Raw genomic sequence first — 20,131 nt, 5'->3', positions numbered from 1 at the left:
AATAATTATCTCAAAATTATCTCTGATTTATTTTCTCAAGGTTTTGACTTATCATTTTAAAGTTCTGATTTATCATCTCAAAATTCAGACTTCTCAATTCAGAGTTCGCAAAATTCTTATTGGTTTAAAAAATACGACTTATTATCTCATAATTCTGACTTATTAAGCCTTCCATAGTTTTAACACTTTCATGAAGTGACTAAAAGGATTTTTTGGGGGGCTTCAAATACATAAATATGAACATTTGAACAGGTAGAGGTGTATTTCAAGGTGTGTGTTGAGGTGAAGATTCGAAGGTAGAGGCGCGTGTGTGTGTTATATAACAGATCTAGCCTGGGGTGAGGCCCCTTTCTCCTCCCAGACCCCTACCGAGGTGATCTGCTGGGTCTGTTTACACACTGTGGAGAGGTGGGGTAAGGGAGTGGAGACGGCACTGAGCCAGTAGAGACCTCTGTCCTGTTTAAACAGTACAGACTGCTGATTTCTAGAAGCTTCCTGTCCCACACATACATACATACATACATACATACATACATACGCACGAACTACAGCTAGGAATTCTCACAGCTATACATCATACATATATAAACTATGTAGGTTCTTTGATGTTATACTCTATGTAATGAGCATATATAGAATATAAGTTGATTTTATCAGCAAAAATCAAACATTAATGTCAATATACAAATCATAAAGTTTTGATTGTGATACAAACCCTATGGCTGCATAACATTATAAAAGAATTCATATTCAAATGCATTTGACTAAATGTTTTATACACCTGAAACACAGCAAGGATTTCTCACAGCTATAGTTACACATTGTACATCCAAGCACAGAAATAAAGCCGGACTCCATGCTAACACACAGGTAAAGTTTTCATCTTTTGGCCAGCTATATGTTTTCATTTTCTGAAAAGATTCCCGTCCACAATGAAACACAAAACTGACACGCTGCACATGCACACTGTGCGTCTCGGCTTTGACCTTTACGTCTTCTCCGCCATTTCCTTTTGTATTGACAACATAAACATTCTTTCAAACATTCAAAACACTCTTTCTGGCATGTTGAACCGTAGCTCATACACAGTGCAAAACATTCAAACGTGGAATTCGAAGAGCTAATGCAGATCACATGACAATCATACGCCAGCGTTTTCAGAAAGCTATGTTTCATTTTTTTTATGTTTAATGCTTCTGATCTGCATAATGATTCCAGGTCTATGTGAGTGCTCTTTTTCTGGATTAGATGTTTTAATTTCGGTTTGAATAAGATCCATTTTTCTGAAGAAAATGCCGTTTTCATCTGATAAGAAAAGCAAAAAAAAAAAAAAAATGCGTTTTCAGATTTACCCATGTTAGCGTGAACAAGGTCAAAATGTTATGTACTCCTCCCATTTTCAAGAATTGTTGATGTTTAATGCTGATGCATGCGCTGATACTCACTTCCTGTGAAAGGCGTGTTTGCACGGACAGATCCCCAGCTCGTCCTTCTGCTTGAACTCCTCCAAGCACACGGCACAGATCTGCGGACGGAAAACAAGAACCGTGAACTGAGTGAATAAAATATGTTGCTTAGACACAATTTCCCAAAGCATCAGCAGTGAACATTCAGGCTCGTGATGGTTTTAGACGTCATTATTGTTTGTTGGCACACAGTTCATTAAAAGATCAACCCAAGCTGCTGATGTCTGCTTTGATTGTACTGTATATTGAGTTTATTAAGTTTATTAAAAGTCACTCTCGTTTTTTATGGAAATTGTTGGCCTTTTTTCTCTTTTGTCTGAAACTGAAAGAACTCTACACTTGCCTCATGTCTACACTTGTCAAACATTCTCCATTTGCCGTGACAGAAAGCCAGGGTGGCGCGTCAGTGCATCTTTCAAATGGAAAAATCGATTTGAGACAAGAGCACCGACCAAAACTTTGCGAATGTCAAAGAAAAGAAAAGCAACACTAAACAGGAATAATCCATAAACAAAAATTTGAAAATCGCCAACAAAAAACCCCACAGAAACAGGAAAACAAGGCTCTGAATTTAATGAAACAACGCATTGTAAGACTTTATTAAAAAAAAAACAAAAAAAAAAAAAACAGATGGTTATAAAGAAGCAAAATAATTAGATGTTAACACAGAACAGGTGCACACATTAGGAGAACAAACCAATGACAGGACGGGGGAGAGACAGTGCATCTTTCAAATGGAAAAATCGAGACGAGACAGAAAAAACATTACTACTGTGAGATGGAGGGATGTGGGCGGGGCTTCCAGGGGCATCAGCTGAAAACACGTACACAACCGTCAATCATAATAAACATGACAGGCTCACACTGTGACATCACAAACTGAATTAGTTTCATACAAAAGTAGTAAGAAAGTCAAGTTTAAATTAAAAAAAAAAAAAATTTAGCACAGTTTTTAAGAATTCTGAGGAACCACATATATTCTTGTTACAGTACTTGAATACATGTTTCTCTGCAAAGGTACTTTTTATATATATAAAATAATTAAGTACAATTTAATCACAGTACTTTTACTTGAGGTTTCTAAGAATAAAATATTCAAATTTATTAAATTTATTATTCAGCACCATTACAGAGTTTTAAAAATAATAATAATGTATTTTAAACCTGGAAGTCTGTAAGCCAATTAAAAGATACTATATGCAAATTTTAAATAATTCAATTTCAGATCAACCTCCAACCTGCGGAAACATGTACAGGTTAGCCTTTAGCTAGCTGAGTGAGCTAGACTAGCTACACTTCACGTCCATGTTCAGTAGCGATCACATGTTGTGTTAAATATATTCAGAGTGCTGCTACAGACTATACAGCATGTAATGCTCAGTATAATGTGTAATTTGTTCGATATGTAGCTAGAAACATGTATAAATTAACATGAGCTAGCCTGCTAGTTAGCAAACAAATCAAGCAAGGTACTGAAACCCCCAACAGCATTTGGCTAAGTTAGCTAGCCAGCTAACGTTACTTTTCTTTATATACTGTGCATTGTTACTTGGCTAGTTAAAAATGCGTCGCTCAGATTTTCAGAATTAAAACTTAATTTGACTTATTTACTCTTATTTACTGCATTTTCTTGATCGCTACTTTTACTTTAACTCAACTGAATTACTACATTAGCATTACTTGGACTCAAGTCGGTATGTTTCGTATTTTTTCAACCACCCTGCATTAGTAATCATCTACCATACACCCAATTTAGATTCAGAAGAAAAAAGAAAAAACAGGTGTTCATTCAGATTTGTTCTATTCACAGAAACAATGTTAAGCGCTGACGTGCTGAGGCCAGCAGGTCGTCTCTACACTCGACAGCTAGCGTAAACCCAAAGCACGCCAGCAGTGACGTCTGAGCAACGAGAGCCACAAAGCCTGCGAGATAAAAATAGCAGTAGTGCGAAATGAAGAGGAGAAATAGCAATCAAGCACTTGTTTTATAAAGCTCAAGGGCGTGAGCTTTTCATATAAAAAAAAATCCCTTGACTCTGTGAGGTAAGAAAGTGATAAAGCGCTCTGCAGGGAGGCTTTAACAATAAGGTAAACAGTTAGCGTCTTTCCAAGGATTTGCGCGTCTTAGCGACTGATATTTTCCCATGGATCACAATAGTGGCACAAGTCTTTGCATAATTGCTGTTTTTCATTACAGATATATTCATGACTCAGTGTTTCTAGCTTCAACAAACAGAACTCAGGCTAAGCTAAGGCTGGGAAATTCACACTGGAGCATTAGCGCTAGCCTTTCATTAGCACTCATCCAGCAAGCCAAGGCAAAGATTCCAGAGAGTTGCTATATATAGCAGAGGGGAGCAAATCTGTTAAGCTTTTTTTCACCAAGGTGCTGGTGTTGGAGACATGTTTTTATTCAGGGAAGCAGCATAATTCTTAAAAAATCAACCATTCAAGCTAATTTAAGAGCTGAATTGTTGCTAATGAACAGCGTAAAAACAAGGCGGATTGTTGTTGTACTTCTGTCTTCGAGAGCAGATTTTACCAAAATTATTGTCTAATACATACAAATGTATTTCTAAAAAGTATTTTTAAGAATAATAATAAATAATTTAGAAATAATTATAAATAATAAATAAAAAATTCATTATTTTTTCATTGATTTATGGGTGTAACTATATCAATTTAGCAGTTTATTTATTTTTTTTTCACTTTAAGCAAAAATTTTTAATCCCACCCGGACAACAGCTTATTCACAGGGACTTGTACGGCAGATGCTCCACATAATCATATTAAAAATATGTTTTCTTGAAGTAAAGAGAAGTTTATTTAGCATTTATGGAAGGAGTCTCCAGTGTCAGCGCTTTGTAACAGACAGAGGTAAAGCTGTAACTTTATTTTAAGTAACATGACAACTTCAAGAGAGAGAAAAAGAGAGGCAGGTGAAGGAACAACTGTTAATAGTGGCTATGATGTGAGACGTGAGTGAGAACAGGAACTAACTTGTTTCTCAGGCAATAAATGTAACTAAAAATGGACAAAAAGTCTGTTTTTGTCATGCTTTAATAGAAAAATCAAACTGCTGTGGAATAAGTGGAATGTTACAGGAAAATAATCAGCACTGGGAATGGTAACAGTAACTCGGCTTCATCACTGCACCATATGGTTGATTATTTTCCTATAACAGCACAACAAGGAGTGTTTTATTCTTTACATAAATAACTTGAAATGCATATGTTGCCTGAATTGTCATCATAGAGACAATGTTTTTTTTTTGGTGGATAAATATGGAACTAACACCAACACTAAGTGTGAGTGTGTTTGCTAATCTGTGTTTGTTTAAGATTAAAACTAAAAGTCTAATCACGGCTCTGTGTTTCCTTCACAAATATACAAACCCGAGCCAATCTCTACACTTATCCACTGATGGAGAGCCAAATTTGACCAAAAAAAAAAAACCCTTCAACGCCAAATCACCTGTGGCTTGTACCGAACTGTACTGACATAAATATCCAGGATATGAGCTTACAGAATCCCAGCTCCTATTTTAAATGTGAGATCACACGTTTGGAAGTGAGCAAGCCCTAGAACATGGGGGTATTTTTAGGCTCTCTCTGTAAGCAAGCTGTATATTAGCAAGCTGTTCTCAGGATCTTCTGGCAACACAGCCTCCATCAACACCATCATACGACTCTAACGTTACTTTTGCAGCTGTGTTGCTGTTTTGGGGCTTTATATGGAGATATGGCTTGTAAAAGGAGGGGCTGAATATCATTAATGCTGGCCACTGTAATGACACGCTACAGCTATCGCAATAGACTTCAACAAAATGAAGTTTGAAATCATCATCAGTACCAGCTGTAACCCTGTATTTCCCTCCTTCCTAATTACACCAGAATGATATGTAGATATTAACAATCGTCACTGCTTTAAAACTATGTTAGCAAAACAAATTTTTTATCATGTATTGTGTGGTACCCGCGAGGCAGGAAGCAAGCGCACGAACTCAGCGTGTTCTTTATAAATAAACAAAGTCAAAAAGAAAAAGAAAAGTCAAAAATATGAATAAATAAAGCAGATGTACACATAAACAGGAAACCAAGACTCAACTCAGAATTTAATCAAATGCACTGTAAGACTTTGCAATTAGACGAAGAAAGAGTTTGGTATAAATTAGAAACAAAAACAAACTAAAAACTAAAAAACTGGCGAAGAAACACAGAACAGGCGCACACATTAGGAGAACAAACCAATGACAGGACACAGGCTCAGACAGGAACAGACACAAAACAAAAACACACAAAACAAACAAAACAACATGGAGGACAGGACTTCAACAGTGGAGAAGGCAATGATTTTTTTTTTTTTTTTAAAGCCGTGTTTCTAGAACAATCTCATCTCATATGCTAGCTACAATAAATATGCTAATAATGTATGATATCACGTCACCCAGCATGTTTAAAAGTTCAATTATGTTCACATGTGAAGATATTACTGCCTTGCTATAATTTGCAGGAAATAAATCAATAAATGATCAGAGTTTTTAAAATAATATTGCCATTAAACGAGTCTTTACTGTTACCATGGTAACTTGGTTAACCGTCACCAGGCACAGGACTTATAAAATCGTACTGGATTCTGAACTTCTGAATGTTAAAGATAACAGTATACACACTTACACTCACACACACACACACACACACACACACACACACACACACAGAGATGTGAATGTAAAGGTGCTTACCTCATGCAGATTTAGTTCTTTGACTTTTTCCTTCTGAATAACCTGGAAATAGATAAAACGCAGTCAGTTTGAAGGATTGTGACAATTTACCAAAGAGTAGAATAATTAGCTAATGTGTTTATGCGGCAGCTCAGTAGTTACCTGCTTCGCTAGCTCGCTAACTTAATGTAACATTGATAGCAAGAAAACTAGTTAGCTAGCTTAGATGGTAGAGAAGTGATTTTCAGGTTGCGGTAAATCACACCGTAAAGGATAAATGAATCTGCTTGAATTGACTCCGTCCCCTATTTGGCATATTTAAGTACTGCACATTCATTATGGTAAAAAAAAAAAAAAAAAATGGACAAGATGCTATTCTGCTCGTGCGAAGGTGAAAATCAATTTCTACATCGTCCCTGTTAGTAAATCCATTCTTCCATATTTTTTGTGTTCTCACGTGTTGTCACGTGATTTATCAAGTGCAAATTCATTCAGTGAATCAGGGCCTGAGCGTGTAGGAAGCAGGCTGTCGGCGTAATGCTGTCACCACACGCATAATTAGATGTGAAGAACCGTCACGACTCAGCTTTACATATTACTCAGCTTTACTTCTGCGTGCAATTTTTAATGTCATCTGCAAAGTGTTCGGAATTATGTAACGGAATTACCCACGTTATCCTCACAGCTTTCCATCAATAATAATAATAATAATAATAATAATAATATTTATTTATATAGCACCTTTTATACATTGAAATGCAGCTCAAAGGGCTGAAAAAAGGGAAAAACAGTACATGGAAAGAAAATTAGAGAAAATTAAATGCAGAAATTAGAGAAAACAGAAATGCAAAGGAAATTCCAAAAAATAAATAATTCTAAAAAGTAGAATAATAAAGCCATCTTTTCATTCCTTAACTCTCTTATTCTCTCTTTTTCTCTCTTCTTTCTTTTGTGTAAGTATCGGCGTAATTAGTATGATTAGTATCTTCTGAAGAGTGGTGGTGGGATGGAGAGATAAATAAATAAAGAAAGAAAGAAAAATAAATAAAGAAAATAAGTAATTAAAAATGATTAATAATGTGCTAATATAATTAGGTGCTATTGTGCTCACATGGTTATTATACATGTTGATTTCCAAATCCAGCTCATACACCACTTTGCTTTAATCATATAATAATATAAACTGAGTCTAACCTGGCAGGAGAAGGAAGGAGCTCGACCTTGTAGAGGTCATTAAGGCTGCTGAGAAGACTGCAAACGCAATTAAGTCATAGTAGGGGGGCACTAACTTTAGGAACAGGCTAAAATAAGCATTTCAGCAGCCTGAAGGTCCATTGAAGGAGCGCTAATACAACTATTAAAATGTGTGTAGTCGTTAAATACCTGTTTATATGCATACAGCTCCTTGTGTGCCTGGTGTCGTAACCTGTAAAACACAAACGAGACATTTTATAATGAGCGACTAAATTAAAACAGCAAACATTTTTAAAGAACTAGACGAAGAAAATGTCATGTACTGTCTGGTAATGTTAAAAAAGGGGGGGTAAATAAATAAACTTTCATCCACTAAGAGCAAAAACCGCACTTCATTTTAGTTGCAGATGTTTTTCCCGCTCAGTCAGCAGAAAATATCTGCCATATAGTGACAAATTACAGGAAAAACCACCACAGTGTTGATACATTAGTAAGCTGTCGGGCCACAGAACTACACGTCTCTGGAATCGTGCTTGAGTGATGAACACAGTTCCTCCAAAAGATATTCTCAGTTTTGATGATGGTCCGAATGAAGTCGCTCCAAAATCTCCCAAAGGTGTTCAATTGATTTGAGTGTGAAGGTCGTATCATATGACATCATTTTCATCTTAATCAAACGTTCAGTGAGCGCTGGTGCCCCGTGGATGGGGGCGGAGTCATCCTGGACATGACCACACCCATCAGGATAGAAATGTTTCATCAGTTAGAAGAACTCTGGACTGATTTGCAGGTATGCTTCTCCATAAACCATGCCAGAAAGTCTAAAACGAATATATAAATATATAAATAAATAAATGCCCACTCATGACATAACAGAGCTGCCATTGTTTTTCCATTTAATTCATAAATTCCTCATTAGCAAGTGACCGTGTCCATGATGCTGTAATCCAAAAACCTGTTTGTTGTTTATTTTATTAAAATTTTAGGCTCCAGTAATGTTCCACTCACATACACACCCCCCCTCTAACACACGCACTGCTAAGTATCTATATAATGAGCGAGTGTTGGTTAAAGTGGGTGTGTACGCTTGCTTGGATGCTTGGACTGGCTGCGTCGGGTCTGCAGGCTGAACGCTCGCTGAGAAGTGTTGAATTTCAGACGATATAGTCACGAGCATCTGGTAAGGGCTGGTTCAGGGCAGCTAGTGGGGTCCAAAAACAAGCCATGTGACCACAAGGTTCTTACGTCGCTTCACTTTTTCCAGATTCAGCGTCGTTTGAGCCCAGAGAGTTTGACATAATTGGTGGCATGTGAAAGTTCTTGAAAATGGAGGTTTGCTTCAACCGATGTGGAAGCTATCCATTCTCAGCGCCACACACCAAGTGATGTGATCGGTTCACCTTGTCAAGTTACTTCGTGTTTCAAGGTTGGTGATGGTAGGGAAAAGACTGTAAAGGTCAGAGGAGGAGAAAGAGGACCTTATGTATATATAAAACCAGACTTTCTTAGAACTGAAGTGGGAAAAAAATAACACTTGTCTAGTGCCGGCTAAAATCTTCTTACATGAGAACGTAAATATTCCTGCACAATGACATGCAATGCTTCCAGAAATCACTGTTCTTCACTGCTTGAGTGTTGGAACCAAAGGAAAATAATAAAGCAAAAAAAAAAAAAAAAAAAAAAACAGCAAACGGATGAACATAGTGCCATTTTGCAAACCTGTGAAACTGAGTCATGATTCAGATGCAGGAATTCTTCTACGTGAACACAAACCTACGATTACGTGCCCCGCCCCCAAACGAGCCCTGAATCGGACCTGGGTGTGGACTCGAGTATCTGGGCCAAGACCATTAGCTCACAGGTACACTCTTAGACAAAATGCTAATGGATTTTTTGGGGTTTGTCTCTATGGGAAGCCATTACAAATCTAATATAAAACCCTACAAGAATTTTGCTTCTAGTTCCAGGTACAACCTCCGTGGAAAGCTAGAACCCCATCTCCCAAATAACCCATAAAGAATCCCTTTTTTTCAGCGTTGTGTTCCACTTAATTGCTCTAAAATTGGCCTGGAACAAACTCTCTCGCTGAGCTCCTGGCATGCCATGTGAACAATGTCAGACATTTTCATTTTCTCTCCTTCAGGATATCTGCAGAAGATAAACACAAGGCTGCTGTTTGTGTTTTCAAGGCCTGAAAGGAAGCACTTTCGCGTGTGTGTGTGTGTGCCGTCTTTAGTAAGGAGCTGCAACATTTATCCTTGCGTCAGTGTGTGTGTATCGGATGAATCATGGGACGTTTTGCGCATTCATGTGAGCTCACGACTCCCTCGTGCTTCACGTAGCGAGCGTGCTCAGAAGAAGACGTGTCGGGAAACGCTTTCAGGTGGAGGTGACATGAAGCTGTGCAATCCCAATCAGTCCAAGAAGAAGCTCTGAGAAGAATGCCACTTCCCTGCATTGTGTGAGCCACGAGGCTGCTATTTCTGGTGCTTGCTAAATTGGCGACTCCCAGCATGTTCACCTCGTCCCACTGGTGTGGAGCGATGTGAGTTTATCAGAGCTGCCAAGCGAGGGAGATGGGCTCAGTCAGGAAATCTTGGACTGATACTGCGAATTTGGCCGACTGGCAATGGAAAATCCATCTTTAGAAGCTTTTTAGTGCAGAGCGATTTCACATATACGAGGTTTAGTCGATTTGAAGGGAACCCTGGAGTGTTCTCCCCCTCAGTGCAGTTCTTTTTTGCTCTTTTAAACCCGTTTGCATGCTGGTACATTTTTAAATTTGTGACATTTATTTTATTTATTTATTTGAGAAGACTTGATCCCATGAGAAATGTCAATGGATTCCAAAGCTGATGTGGACAGATTTCATCCGATTTCATCCAAATAAATTTCTAAGAAAAGGTACACTAACACTAACCCCTTCATAACTTTTTTAACTTTTGTTAAGTTGTGCAAATTGGCACAAACTTGTAAGTGTGCGATGATGTATGCACAACCGATCAGCAACTAACGGCCCTCTAAGCCACGCCCCAAGCACCATTGTCTCCTCTTGGTACCGGTATTGAACAGTAACAAATACTACACAACTGGAAGCTTTGGTACTGAAGGTACAGTCTAAAAAGTCTTAAGGTCGTTAAGGGCCCTTCTTCATCTGCAGTGTTTAGTGCGTATGAGCGCAACCCTGGTTTCATCTCTCTGTGAGCTTTGCCTTTTATGGAGTTTTGTGGGTGTGGCTAAAGCTGATCGGTGTTTATCAACATACGCATGTGAGTATGAAGAAAATCTTTTGTAAATCTGGCAGGAATTTCAGTTCGGATTGGCAAAAACATTTACACACAACTCAAGTACAAGTTAAATGAGTGTATTTGAGTGCATATGAAGCTCCAAACATGTCTTGGATGATCAACTACATTTGCTGTAATTTAGTTCCTAAGTTTCAGAAATGTATTCATTCTGAACTTCTTGAACTTCATCTCAGTCTCACTGCTCAATAGATTTTTTTCTCACTGTTGCTTCTCATGAAAAAAAAAAAAATCTGCTGAGCATGAAGGAGTGGCAAAGATGAAGGCATGATGTAGCATCCTCAAGGCTAAAGCCGGTGCAGGTCGTGACTGCACAACCGAGAGGCTATTCAGTACGCTGAGCAGAACACTGAAGGCTTTGAAGAGCCCTTTGAAAGAAAAACACGACAGATCTAATCAATGGGAGTTTTTCTTTCAGTTTTTTTTTTTTTTTTAGAGATTATTAAACCAGGAGGTAGTTCGTGCTTCTCCAAACTGTGCTGTTTAACCTTCTCACGCTTTGTGACAAACCAGATCTACATTTAATAAGTGATTTAAATGTCATAGAGCGACATCCATGTCAACATGCAAAATGAATGAAAAGCGATGCTAATTTATATGGAGGCTTAAGACGTTCCAGTTTCCAGAGCTGAATAATCATCAGTTCATTTTCCCATTGCATAACGCTACGATAAAAAAAAAAAAAAAAAAAGATTCTTTGAAATAATAAAACCACCCAGAACTAATCAAATCAACTCAACTTGAGGTTTTTCCAACTTTCTCTAAAAATAAATGAACAAAAAAACACCTATTTATCTCCATTTTTCCTTACAGAGTGCAGGAATAATGATTAGGCTATGACTACGCTGTTCAGTCATCACTGTCTTCAAAGTAAACGTGATAAAAGAGCCTCGTTCTCTCTCTCTCCTCAGTTCGCAGATGAAAGGACAATCCTTCCAGGCAACACCATCTGTCAGCTGTTTCTTTCCTGTCTAAGACAAGTTAGCTTCTCGCTGCAGCATACACCTCCTCCTCCTTCTTCTTCTTCTTCTTCTTCTTCCTATCACATCTTCTGCATGTGGAGACATCTCACGGTGCTTCATGCAGTTTAACACTTAACACTGGCTACTTGATCCGCAGTTAGCTCTTTTCCACCATCATGCTGCTGGAAGAACTAAAGAACCAAGCCACATTTCTACCAGTTTAAGAGCCAAACTAATGCACGGAGTAAAAATAATATTAACAGAAGGATGAAAAAACCCGTAGACAGATAACTAAAGACAGTTTTGTTAGCATTCAGATTAGCTCATGAGGCTCCTTCGTATTGTTTCTTGTAAAACTGATTCATTGTTCGAGTTCACGCAGCTTTTCTAAAGAAAAATTTGAGCTTCTTTTCCAACTGCTTTAACAGATCTAATCAAACTTTTTTGAACTAAGAAAAGTCTTTGAAACTAGCATTTTTAAACATTATGCTAACTGGTAGTTTCTAAGTGCAATGCTCAAGAGTGTTAATAACACCGTTGTTTGGTATTTGGAATGAAATTCTAAAGTCATGGTCAGCTTTTTTATTGCAGAGCTCATAATGTTTGTTAGAATTAGCATTGCGAGTAAAGCAGTTGATTTTTCGTCAGATCATTAATGCTAAATTTTTGTAGAAAGCCTCTTTGTCTGTCACTGTAACTACTACACCAACTACTGGAGATACATACCTGTCAGTCCTTTAACTGTTATCTGCAAATCCACTTTTGGTGTTTATTGGATGCTACGCTTGTTTTACGATGGAAAAACTGTCCACCTTTTACAAGGGAAACTGGTGCGTTTATGAGTATCCACTGGTTCCTCGGTTTATAAGGCTGCAGTAGGTTTTATTCAGAGCAGCTAACTAGCTGAATTTACAGCCGGTGTGCATTTCACCTTACTGCTCTGTCTACACCAGATCTGCTCGTCTTAATGCAATCAACATCGATCCGGCATTCCTGAGTGCTTGGCCCCCTGTTTGCATTCATTAGGATTCGTCCTAGTTACGGTAAAACTGCAGACACGGCAAATGAACCAAAAACCGCATCAGCACTGTGCATGTTTTATTAGCCTTGTTGAAGCTAAATTGGTGTGCACAGGAGCAGCTGTACGGTTTCTTACTGTGAGATTACTCAATGGCAGTTGAAGGTTGAAGGAAGTGTTGTGTGGGCTTACCGTATCAGATAGCAGCAGAACAGAAGGCTGAGGATGAACACGAAGATGGCAGTTCCGAACACCACGATGTAGATGTTGAGGGGGAGGTTTTGAAATCCTATATTCGGCATCCTGAAACTGTCGTGCTGGAAATCCGAGGTCATGGATGTCCTGGTGGAGGGGATGAGAGAAAAAAGAGGGGATCAGAGACCATTTTTCTTTAATTTGTGTGTTCGTCTGTGTATGTGTGTGAAAAAGAATGCGATATTTCGAAATTTAGTAAAGAAAGTAGCAAAGATCACAGTATGGTTAGCTTGCTTTGCTAATACTATGAGAACAAAGCTATTATACCGTCACAATGCTCAGCCTTAGCAGATACAACAAACGACACTGATATCATCAAATTCACTCACTAATATACTAATCTAATCTAATGCTAATCTATCTAGCATTATTTTTAGCTGCTAGCGGACCGTTAGTAGCTTTTGTCGCCCCAGTAAAATCCTAAACATCAGGTTTAGTCATTTTTAGTTTTATTAAGTTGATCAGAAACCTAAACGCTTCACCATTTTCATCAGAAGTGAGGGAGAGAATATAGATAGATCTGACAGATCTGATTAACGAGGCTAAATGTCAGTCGAGGGGCCGTGAGAGCGAGCGCCCTTTCCGAGTCCCGTCCATGAATCAGACCGCAGACGTGTTACAGCTTCATTCCCACCTCTGAGTTCTCGACAGCATGCAGCCTGCTTCCTGTTCGCTCTCATCGTCTGTCTCCATAACAACAATTACCACTGAAGTAACGACGAGACGAGCCGCCCATTACTCTGTGCATGTGTGTGTGTGTGTGTGTGTGTGTGTGTGTGTGTGTGTGTGTGTGTGTGTGTGTGTGTGTGTGTGTGTGTGTGAGGAAGCCCAGAAACTCAGCCAGGCTTTGGTTAAGTGAGTGATTCTGTGGCGAGGGTTTGAGAACATCGAGTCTGTAGGAGTCATTACTCGGCACACACACACACACACACACACACACACACACACAGACTGCCTTCTGTGGGAAAATTGGTGTTAAGTGATTGTCCTTGAAGATTCTACTGTTTCATTTCTACTCGCAGCCCTCTGAATAGTTTTCGAAAATAGATTAGATATGATTTGTATTTGGAAACTGCAGTAAATCGACTTTAAAAAAGAATCATTGTAGAGTATTTTGAGCTGAAATACAGCCTTGCTTTTAGACGCACACAACACTTTTAGACAGTCTTTACTAGAGCTGCCAGAGTGAATCTAACGTTTTTTTAGCTTCTCATTTTCTACTTTTAGTCACCTAAACATTTTTTTGTCTTCTAAATGACAATTATCACTTGATCTAAGAAAAGAGGGTGTGAAATAAATGTGTTTATTTGTTTTCACCTCATTATTTTACATTTCGGAAGTAAATTAACTAATTAACATGCTATATAAATAAAACTTTCAGGAAACTAAACATTGAGACTTCCTTGCTGTAATTTGGGAAAAACCTTACACTTATTATTTATTGAAATGCATTTGCAGTAAACTGTGCATTATCCTGGTCAGGGTAGCAGTGAATCAGTGAGCACTAGGAGGGAATACGTCCTGGATGTGAACATTTGAGTTATTAAAATTTGACAGCAATTTGTAAAGGATGTAAGCCCTTGTGTATAAAATGTTTTCATACTGGAAGGTCCTCTATAAGATAAAGTCCTGTCTTATCCCTTAGACCTGGACATGTCTAGACATGTGTGAACATTCGGGAAACTGGAGTCGAGGGAATTCGGATGAATTCCATGGTATGATCAAACGTATTTGTCTAACTCAATGAGTCATTTCCTCCTCTGTACTGGAACTGTTCAAGAAAAAAAAACTCAAGAATCCTACTGGCAAGTAACACACTATAAAATCAATGGAGACAGCCCAGTCTAAACACATACATAAATCAATAATTCATTGTTTTGGGAATAATACAGGCTGTGTGGAGTTTACACAAACACACACACACACAGAGTCATAAAAATAGTTGTAATAGTTCACCTATAAGCTCTCCAGCATGCTGGTTGTAAACAGTGCTAGATTTTGGGTGGCTGCATTTGCCAGTTAGTCCTGGAGCTGAGCCAGACCCATGGCAGCTTGTCACTGGTTTCACAATAACTGTAACTTGCTTTGTTTTTATCATTGCTAGTAAATGGCTGGATTTCCGATGAATCTTGAATATCCTGATGCACATGTAAATACAATTGAAGTACTGGGTACAAGCTGTACTAGCAAAATTAGCACAGTTATTACCCATGCAAATGCAACAAGAACATCGAGCGTTCTTGCCAAACCACTGCACAAGTTGAAAAGACAAGAAGCCGGAAATGTTTACCTTAACAAGGTGGTAATAAAGATAGCCGGAGTTGAACGAGTTCAAGGTTACGCGAGAGATTAAAACAAGGTGAGGACGCTTTCTCAAGATCATTACCTGAATTCTTCTGATGTTCACTGGGTTTCTGGATGGACCAAACAACTGGACCAAACAACAAGCTAAGTGGGCTAAAAATCAAGGTCAGGGGTTCAAGAGTTGATGTTGCAGGTACAACCTGGTAAAGAGTTAGTTGGTGGATCTCCAGATTAAGTAGCTACACTAACATGGAGCCCATCCTGGGAATGCTGAGTGCAAGGCAGGAATACACCTCGATGGGACGCCAGTCCATTGCCTAACAATCCAAGTAAATTCACTAAACATAGCTAATGAGTGACCAGGCCCATCATTTGACCAAGAGATAAAAGATAGAACATTCATTCATCTTCAGTAACAACTTTCTCCTGATTAGAATCACAGTGGATCTGGAGCCTATGCCAGGAACACGGGATATGAGGTGGGAATACACCCTCGATAGAGGAACAGTCCATTACAGGGCATCATACACACACATTCACACCAAGGGGCAATATAGCATAGCCAAGCCACCTACTGGTATGTTTTTGAGAAATGTTTTCAAGGAAACCCATTGTAACCAGGGTCTATTTTAGTTCCTGGCTCCTTGAAAATGTTCCTATGGTGAAAACACACTTAAAAAGACAAGTTTACCTACATCCTGGTACATCATGTGTCCTTCCTGTGGCTGTCTTCTTGAACTGCTTCCATCTCCATTGCTTGAGATTACAGAGTTATGTACTAGGGGGGAGAAAACTTGCCTTTATAGTTGTGTTTACACCACAGAACCATTTCAGGAATGTAAGAACATTGACAGAAACTGTTGAAACTTTTGACACATTTCCCATAACCAGAAGTTTCTGGGCTGTAGATGCAGGAATTCCTTTAGTTTCTGCTCAAGCGTATGTAGTTTTCAACAGACCAGGAACTATTTCATGCCCCAAGCCCCAATTAAAAACCAAAATCAAATGTTATTAATCATTTGTTAACTAAAGAGAGTTCATGCAAAATCATGTTTTCAACCATTCAGTTTGGCATGGTCCATCCTAGCCTAGAGCTGAATCTAAAAGGTTCCTGGAACCACGACCCTTGAACTAAAGTCACCCCTGGTTCCACTGGTGGAAATATGTCTAAAGTTCTCAGCAGTTCCCATTTTCGAGCTCTAAGTGCACCAAACCAGGTATTCTGTGTTCATGAATTACTCCACAAGTCACTTCACTTCACTTCACTTAGTTAAATGCATCAGGAGCTGGAACTGAAAAAACAGATGGATCGCCTGGAGGGTTGTCATTTTTGCATGATTTTGAGCTCCATATAGACTACGACATAACATCATCACCAGGGAAAAGAAGACGAACTTGAGACGTAGTGTCATTGATATACAGCAACAGCTTATCTTTTTATGATCTTGCTGGCAAAATGCCATTAGCCACAGGCATCATGTTTCAAACTCCCATTAATCTGTTATGTTTTTAAGCCAATTAAATGCCAGCCAGGCTAAAAGTAGGTTTCATTAATAATGTAAAACTTCAAATGGCTTAAAAGGTCCAGGTGTAAATGTCAGTTCAACCAGTTGACCATGTGGTGTGAGTGAGATTTCACAAGAAACTTCCAGCAAGACTCGAGCAACTCGTTGCCAACTGAAATGACAGAGCCCTTTCTACCCTCGGCCTTGTTCTTACTTCTGCCTGTCACCATCAGGATTCAGCACGGTGGAGAGCAACAGCAAGCCTCAATCCTGCTGCGGCTTACAACCGTGACTACAAAGCCACTTTTGAACTAGATGTCAAGCTATTCACTTTTAAATCCAAAGAAGCAGGAAATACCCCTGAAAACCGGTATTCCTGCACTTTCTCAGTCTATTCACCGTTTGATCCTCAGCTATAGGTTGCCGTCTCTTTCACTCTCTTTGACTGGCTGTCTTCACTGCCATCTTCTCACCATCAGACGCTTTCTTTTTTTTTTTCAAATCCAGGACTGATAACTTTACCAGTGGGAGTTTGCTTTCAGTAGGTGCAATGAGTCACATTCTCTCTTCCTTGTATAAGACGCTTGTCAAGTCGAGGATGTGGGGGCGGTTCTTTCAAAGACCCTCTATCGCTGTCCTAGGGGGACTTAAAGTTCTTGTTTTAATGACTTATTCAGGGTGAAACTCAAAGTAACTTTGAGGGTAATCAAGGACCAGAAGTTAGAAAGTAGATTCAGAATTTGCCGTTTTATCTTAGCACTTGTCTAGTTAGCACCTGGCACATTTAAAGCACACAAGCCTGAAGACTCCTGAATTTAAAAAAAAAAAAAAAAAAAAGAGAGAGAGAGAGAGAGAGAGAGAGAACAGTTTTCTTACAACAACAAGAACCACAAAGTTAAAAAGAGCACTCAAGGTCCACATGTGGATAGCCGATTCCAGTTTAGAATGGAGCACTCTTTTTCCATTCTCCTCCTCCTTCTTCTTCTCTCCTCTCTCCTTCATTTGCTGTATTACATAACAGGCAACCGCTGCTGCAATACCACATTCCAACGTATGAACGTTATCTACAAAGCATGTCTCACATGTCCCGAGCCACTGTGCTCTCCATAAACAATACCACTGTTTCACCATAACACAGAGGAAAAACCCCTTTCGTCACTACTCCAGACAGACAGAGTAGTCAAAACACCCTGAAGCATGGAGGAACAAGAAATAAGAGCACAACAAGAACCCTCCTAAAGTACCTTCAAGTTTCCTCAGCTGTGGACGAAGTGTAACGCCAACTGGTCAAGTGGATAACACGTTATAGTACTCAAATATAATGTGTTTACACCACTGCTCTATTGAATTCTTGATTCTGATTGGTCAGAAGGAGTTGATTAATGTTCTATAACAGCAGCTCTGACACTTGTTTTAATATGTTATTGTTTCTATAGTAACAACTCATTCACAGGGACAATATTAAATGTAGCTATAAATGAATAAAAAGTATGATATGTCATTTCATAGTAAAATTGTTGTGGTATAAGAGGAATCAAACACTCCAGGACGTGCTGTTATAGGAAAACAGTCAACTTTCTGGTAGTATCAGTAAAGCCGCTTCATCACACCACCACATCATTGATTACTTTCCTTTAACAGCACAACGCCAAGTGTTTCAGTGCTTAATTAATGACCTTGTAGTGGTTGTTGACTCGTATCGTAAAAATCCCAAAGCTGTGTGGAAGGATTTTTAGTACTTTCCCCTTAATTGACCACATCAGTTTTAGAGGATTTCCCCAACATCCATTAAGCAGCTCCAGTATGTCAAGTAGAAGATACTGTGAAACTAATCCTAAACACGCTACTATGACAGTTTTACCTTCATGTCCACGCCCACATCCATGAATCTGTCCATAAAGAAGAGCTAGAGCAATACGCTAGCTTGTATAACTGCACCCCCTTAATCAGAATTGATTGCTAAAGTGTTTGGATTAGCTGCTCCTGATTTGAAACTCACTGAGGCAGACTATAAGCACACAGGTTTACAAGAGCCTCTTTCACACTGCCCGGCAGCCACAGAATACTTCCGGATCACACCTAGACATGATCATTTAGCAAAAAAGAAAAGAAAAGAAAAAAGTCTTAGCTGGTCTGAGCTGAGCAAGAGCCATTCTGAGTGGCACGCCTCTTTAAACTGCTGGCAACGTAACCAAGTATCAGTTATGTTAAAGAAAATACTCGTACACATTAGGAACTGCATGACAATTGTGCTAAGTAATGAATCTGTGTATCACATTACACTATTTAAGGATCTACCAGTTCACAAAGTGCACTAGTGTTGATGCACAGGCAGCTCCGAAATAGTTGATTCTGAAACTGAGAGCGCGCAGCATGGAAGCTCATGTCCATCAACAGAGCCATACTTATAGCTCAGTGATGAATGGAGGATGTGATGTCTATAGCAGCGTCTGGGAGGCAACCTTTTGCTAACATCATACCGACAGCATGGTGGGGCGTATTATAATGTACTATAAATATTTAGATTTGCAGTTTTAATGTCCAGTTTTTAGGTATAAAAGTTATAAAAGTGAAGGTTTTGCTTAAAAACACCAATAAACAGCAGTGCCATGTCAACAAAAAAAAATAATAATTCAGATTGAGGTGGGCAAATTGACAAAAATTTCCACAATATGTATCATAATATATAGGTTTGCTACGAAATTTCCAGAAAAACAGAAGTGGAGAAAAAAAATTTCAATGATACTTTTATTTAATGTCATAAAAATCTAACAAACCACAATACTGGTATTATATCGTCAGATAAGACGATTTCCTGAGGCTTGGAACTAGCTTATGCAGTTAATATAACCTCGGGCTGTCTTTATTTATTTATGAATCAGAGAAAAATCTGTCTAGATCCACCAAAAAAAAAAAAAAAAAAAAAAAAAGAGTAAGACAGCTGAGCCTAATCACAGCATCATGATTCTGCAATATTCTCTCTGACCTTTAACATGTTCCTGCTGGTGTCTTAAAAACAATCATTAAAATGTCCTTTCCTTGGACCAGTTCTGTTCTCTAACACAAAAACCTTTTTTTCTTGTTTTCCCATAATAATAATAAACACCGGACCCCCGTGTAGAGACCATGAGGCGTAGACACAGCCATGCTAATGTCCATAACATCCCTCAGCACAGTAACGGTCAGAATATTTGAGCTGTAAACACGTTCATACACAACACTGTTTTTACAAAGCAATCGCACCAAAAATACATGTGTTATATCCATAAACGCTTTTGTTCCACTCGGTCGATCCTCGGCTTTCAGAACTTTTTGTAGATTTTTGTAATAAATTACCCAGTAGCTACATTATTCTAATAAAAAAACCTGTCCTCTTGTTTAGCTGTTTTTTTTTTTTTA

General features: G+C 38.7%; 1 protein-coding gene across 2 annotated transcripts in view; it reads right to left on the bottom strand.

Moving 5' to 3' along the window:
• Positions 1–20,131, bottom strand: part of rnf24 (ring finger protein 24) — a 35,642-nt gene that overhangs the window by 6,511 nt on the left and 9,000 nt on the right. For both annotated transcript variants that reach the window (XM_026945308.3, XM_026945307.3), the window contains exons 2-5: positions 12,861–13,010; positions 7,573–7,615; positions 6,211–6,252; positions 1,446–1,525 (exon numbers count right to left, since the gene is read on the bottom strand). In XM_026945308.3, coding sequence (XP_026801109.1) covers positions 1,446–1,525; positions 6,211–6,252; positions 7,573–7,615; positions 12,861–13,003 — 308 coding nt within the window. In that variant the 5' untranslated portion in view covers positions 13,004–13,010. The remainder of the gene's footprint in view (positions 1–1,445; positions 1,526–6,210; positions 6,253–7,572; positions 7,616–12,860; positions 13,011–20,131) is intronic.

This window comes from Pangasianodon hypophthalmus, chromosome 28 (genome assembly GCF_027358585.1).
Source record: "Pangasianodon hypophthalmus isolate fPanHyp1 chromosome 28, fPanHyp1.pri, whole genome shotgun sequence".
Lineage (NCBI taxonomy): Eukaryota > Metazoa > Chordata > Actinopteri > Siluriformes > Pangasiidae > Pangasianodon > Pangasianodon hypophthalmus.
The sequence above is the reverse complement of the archived record's forward strand: the minus strand, read 5'-3'. Positions and strand labels throughout refer to the sequence as shown.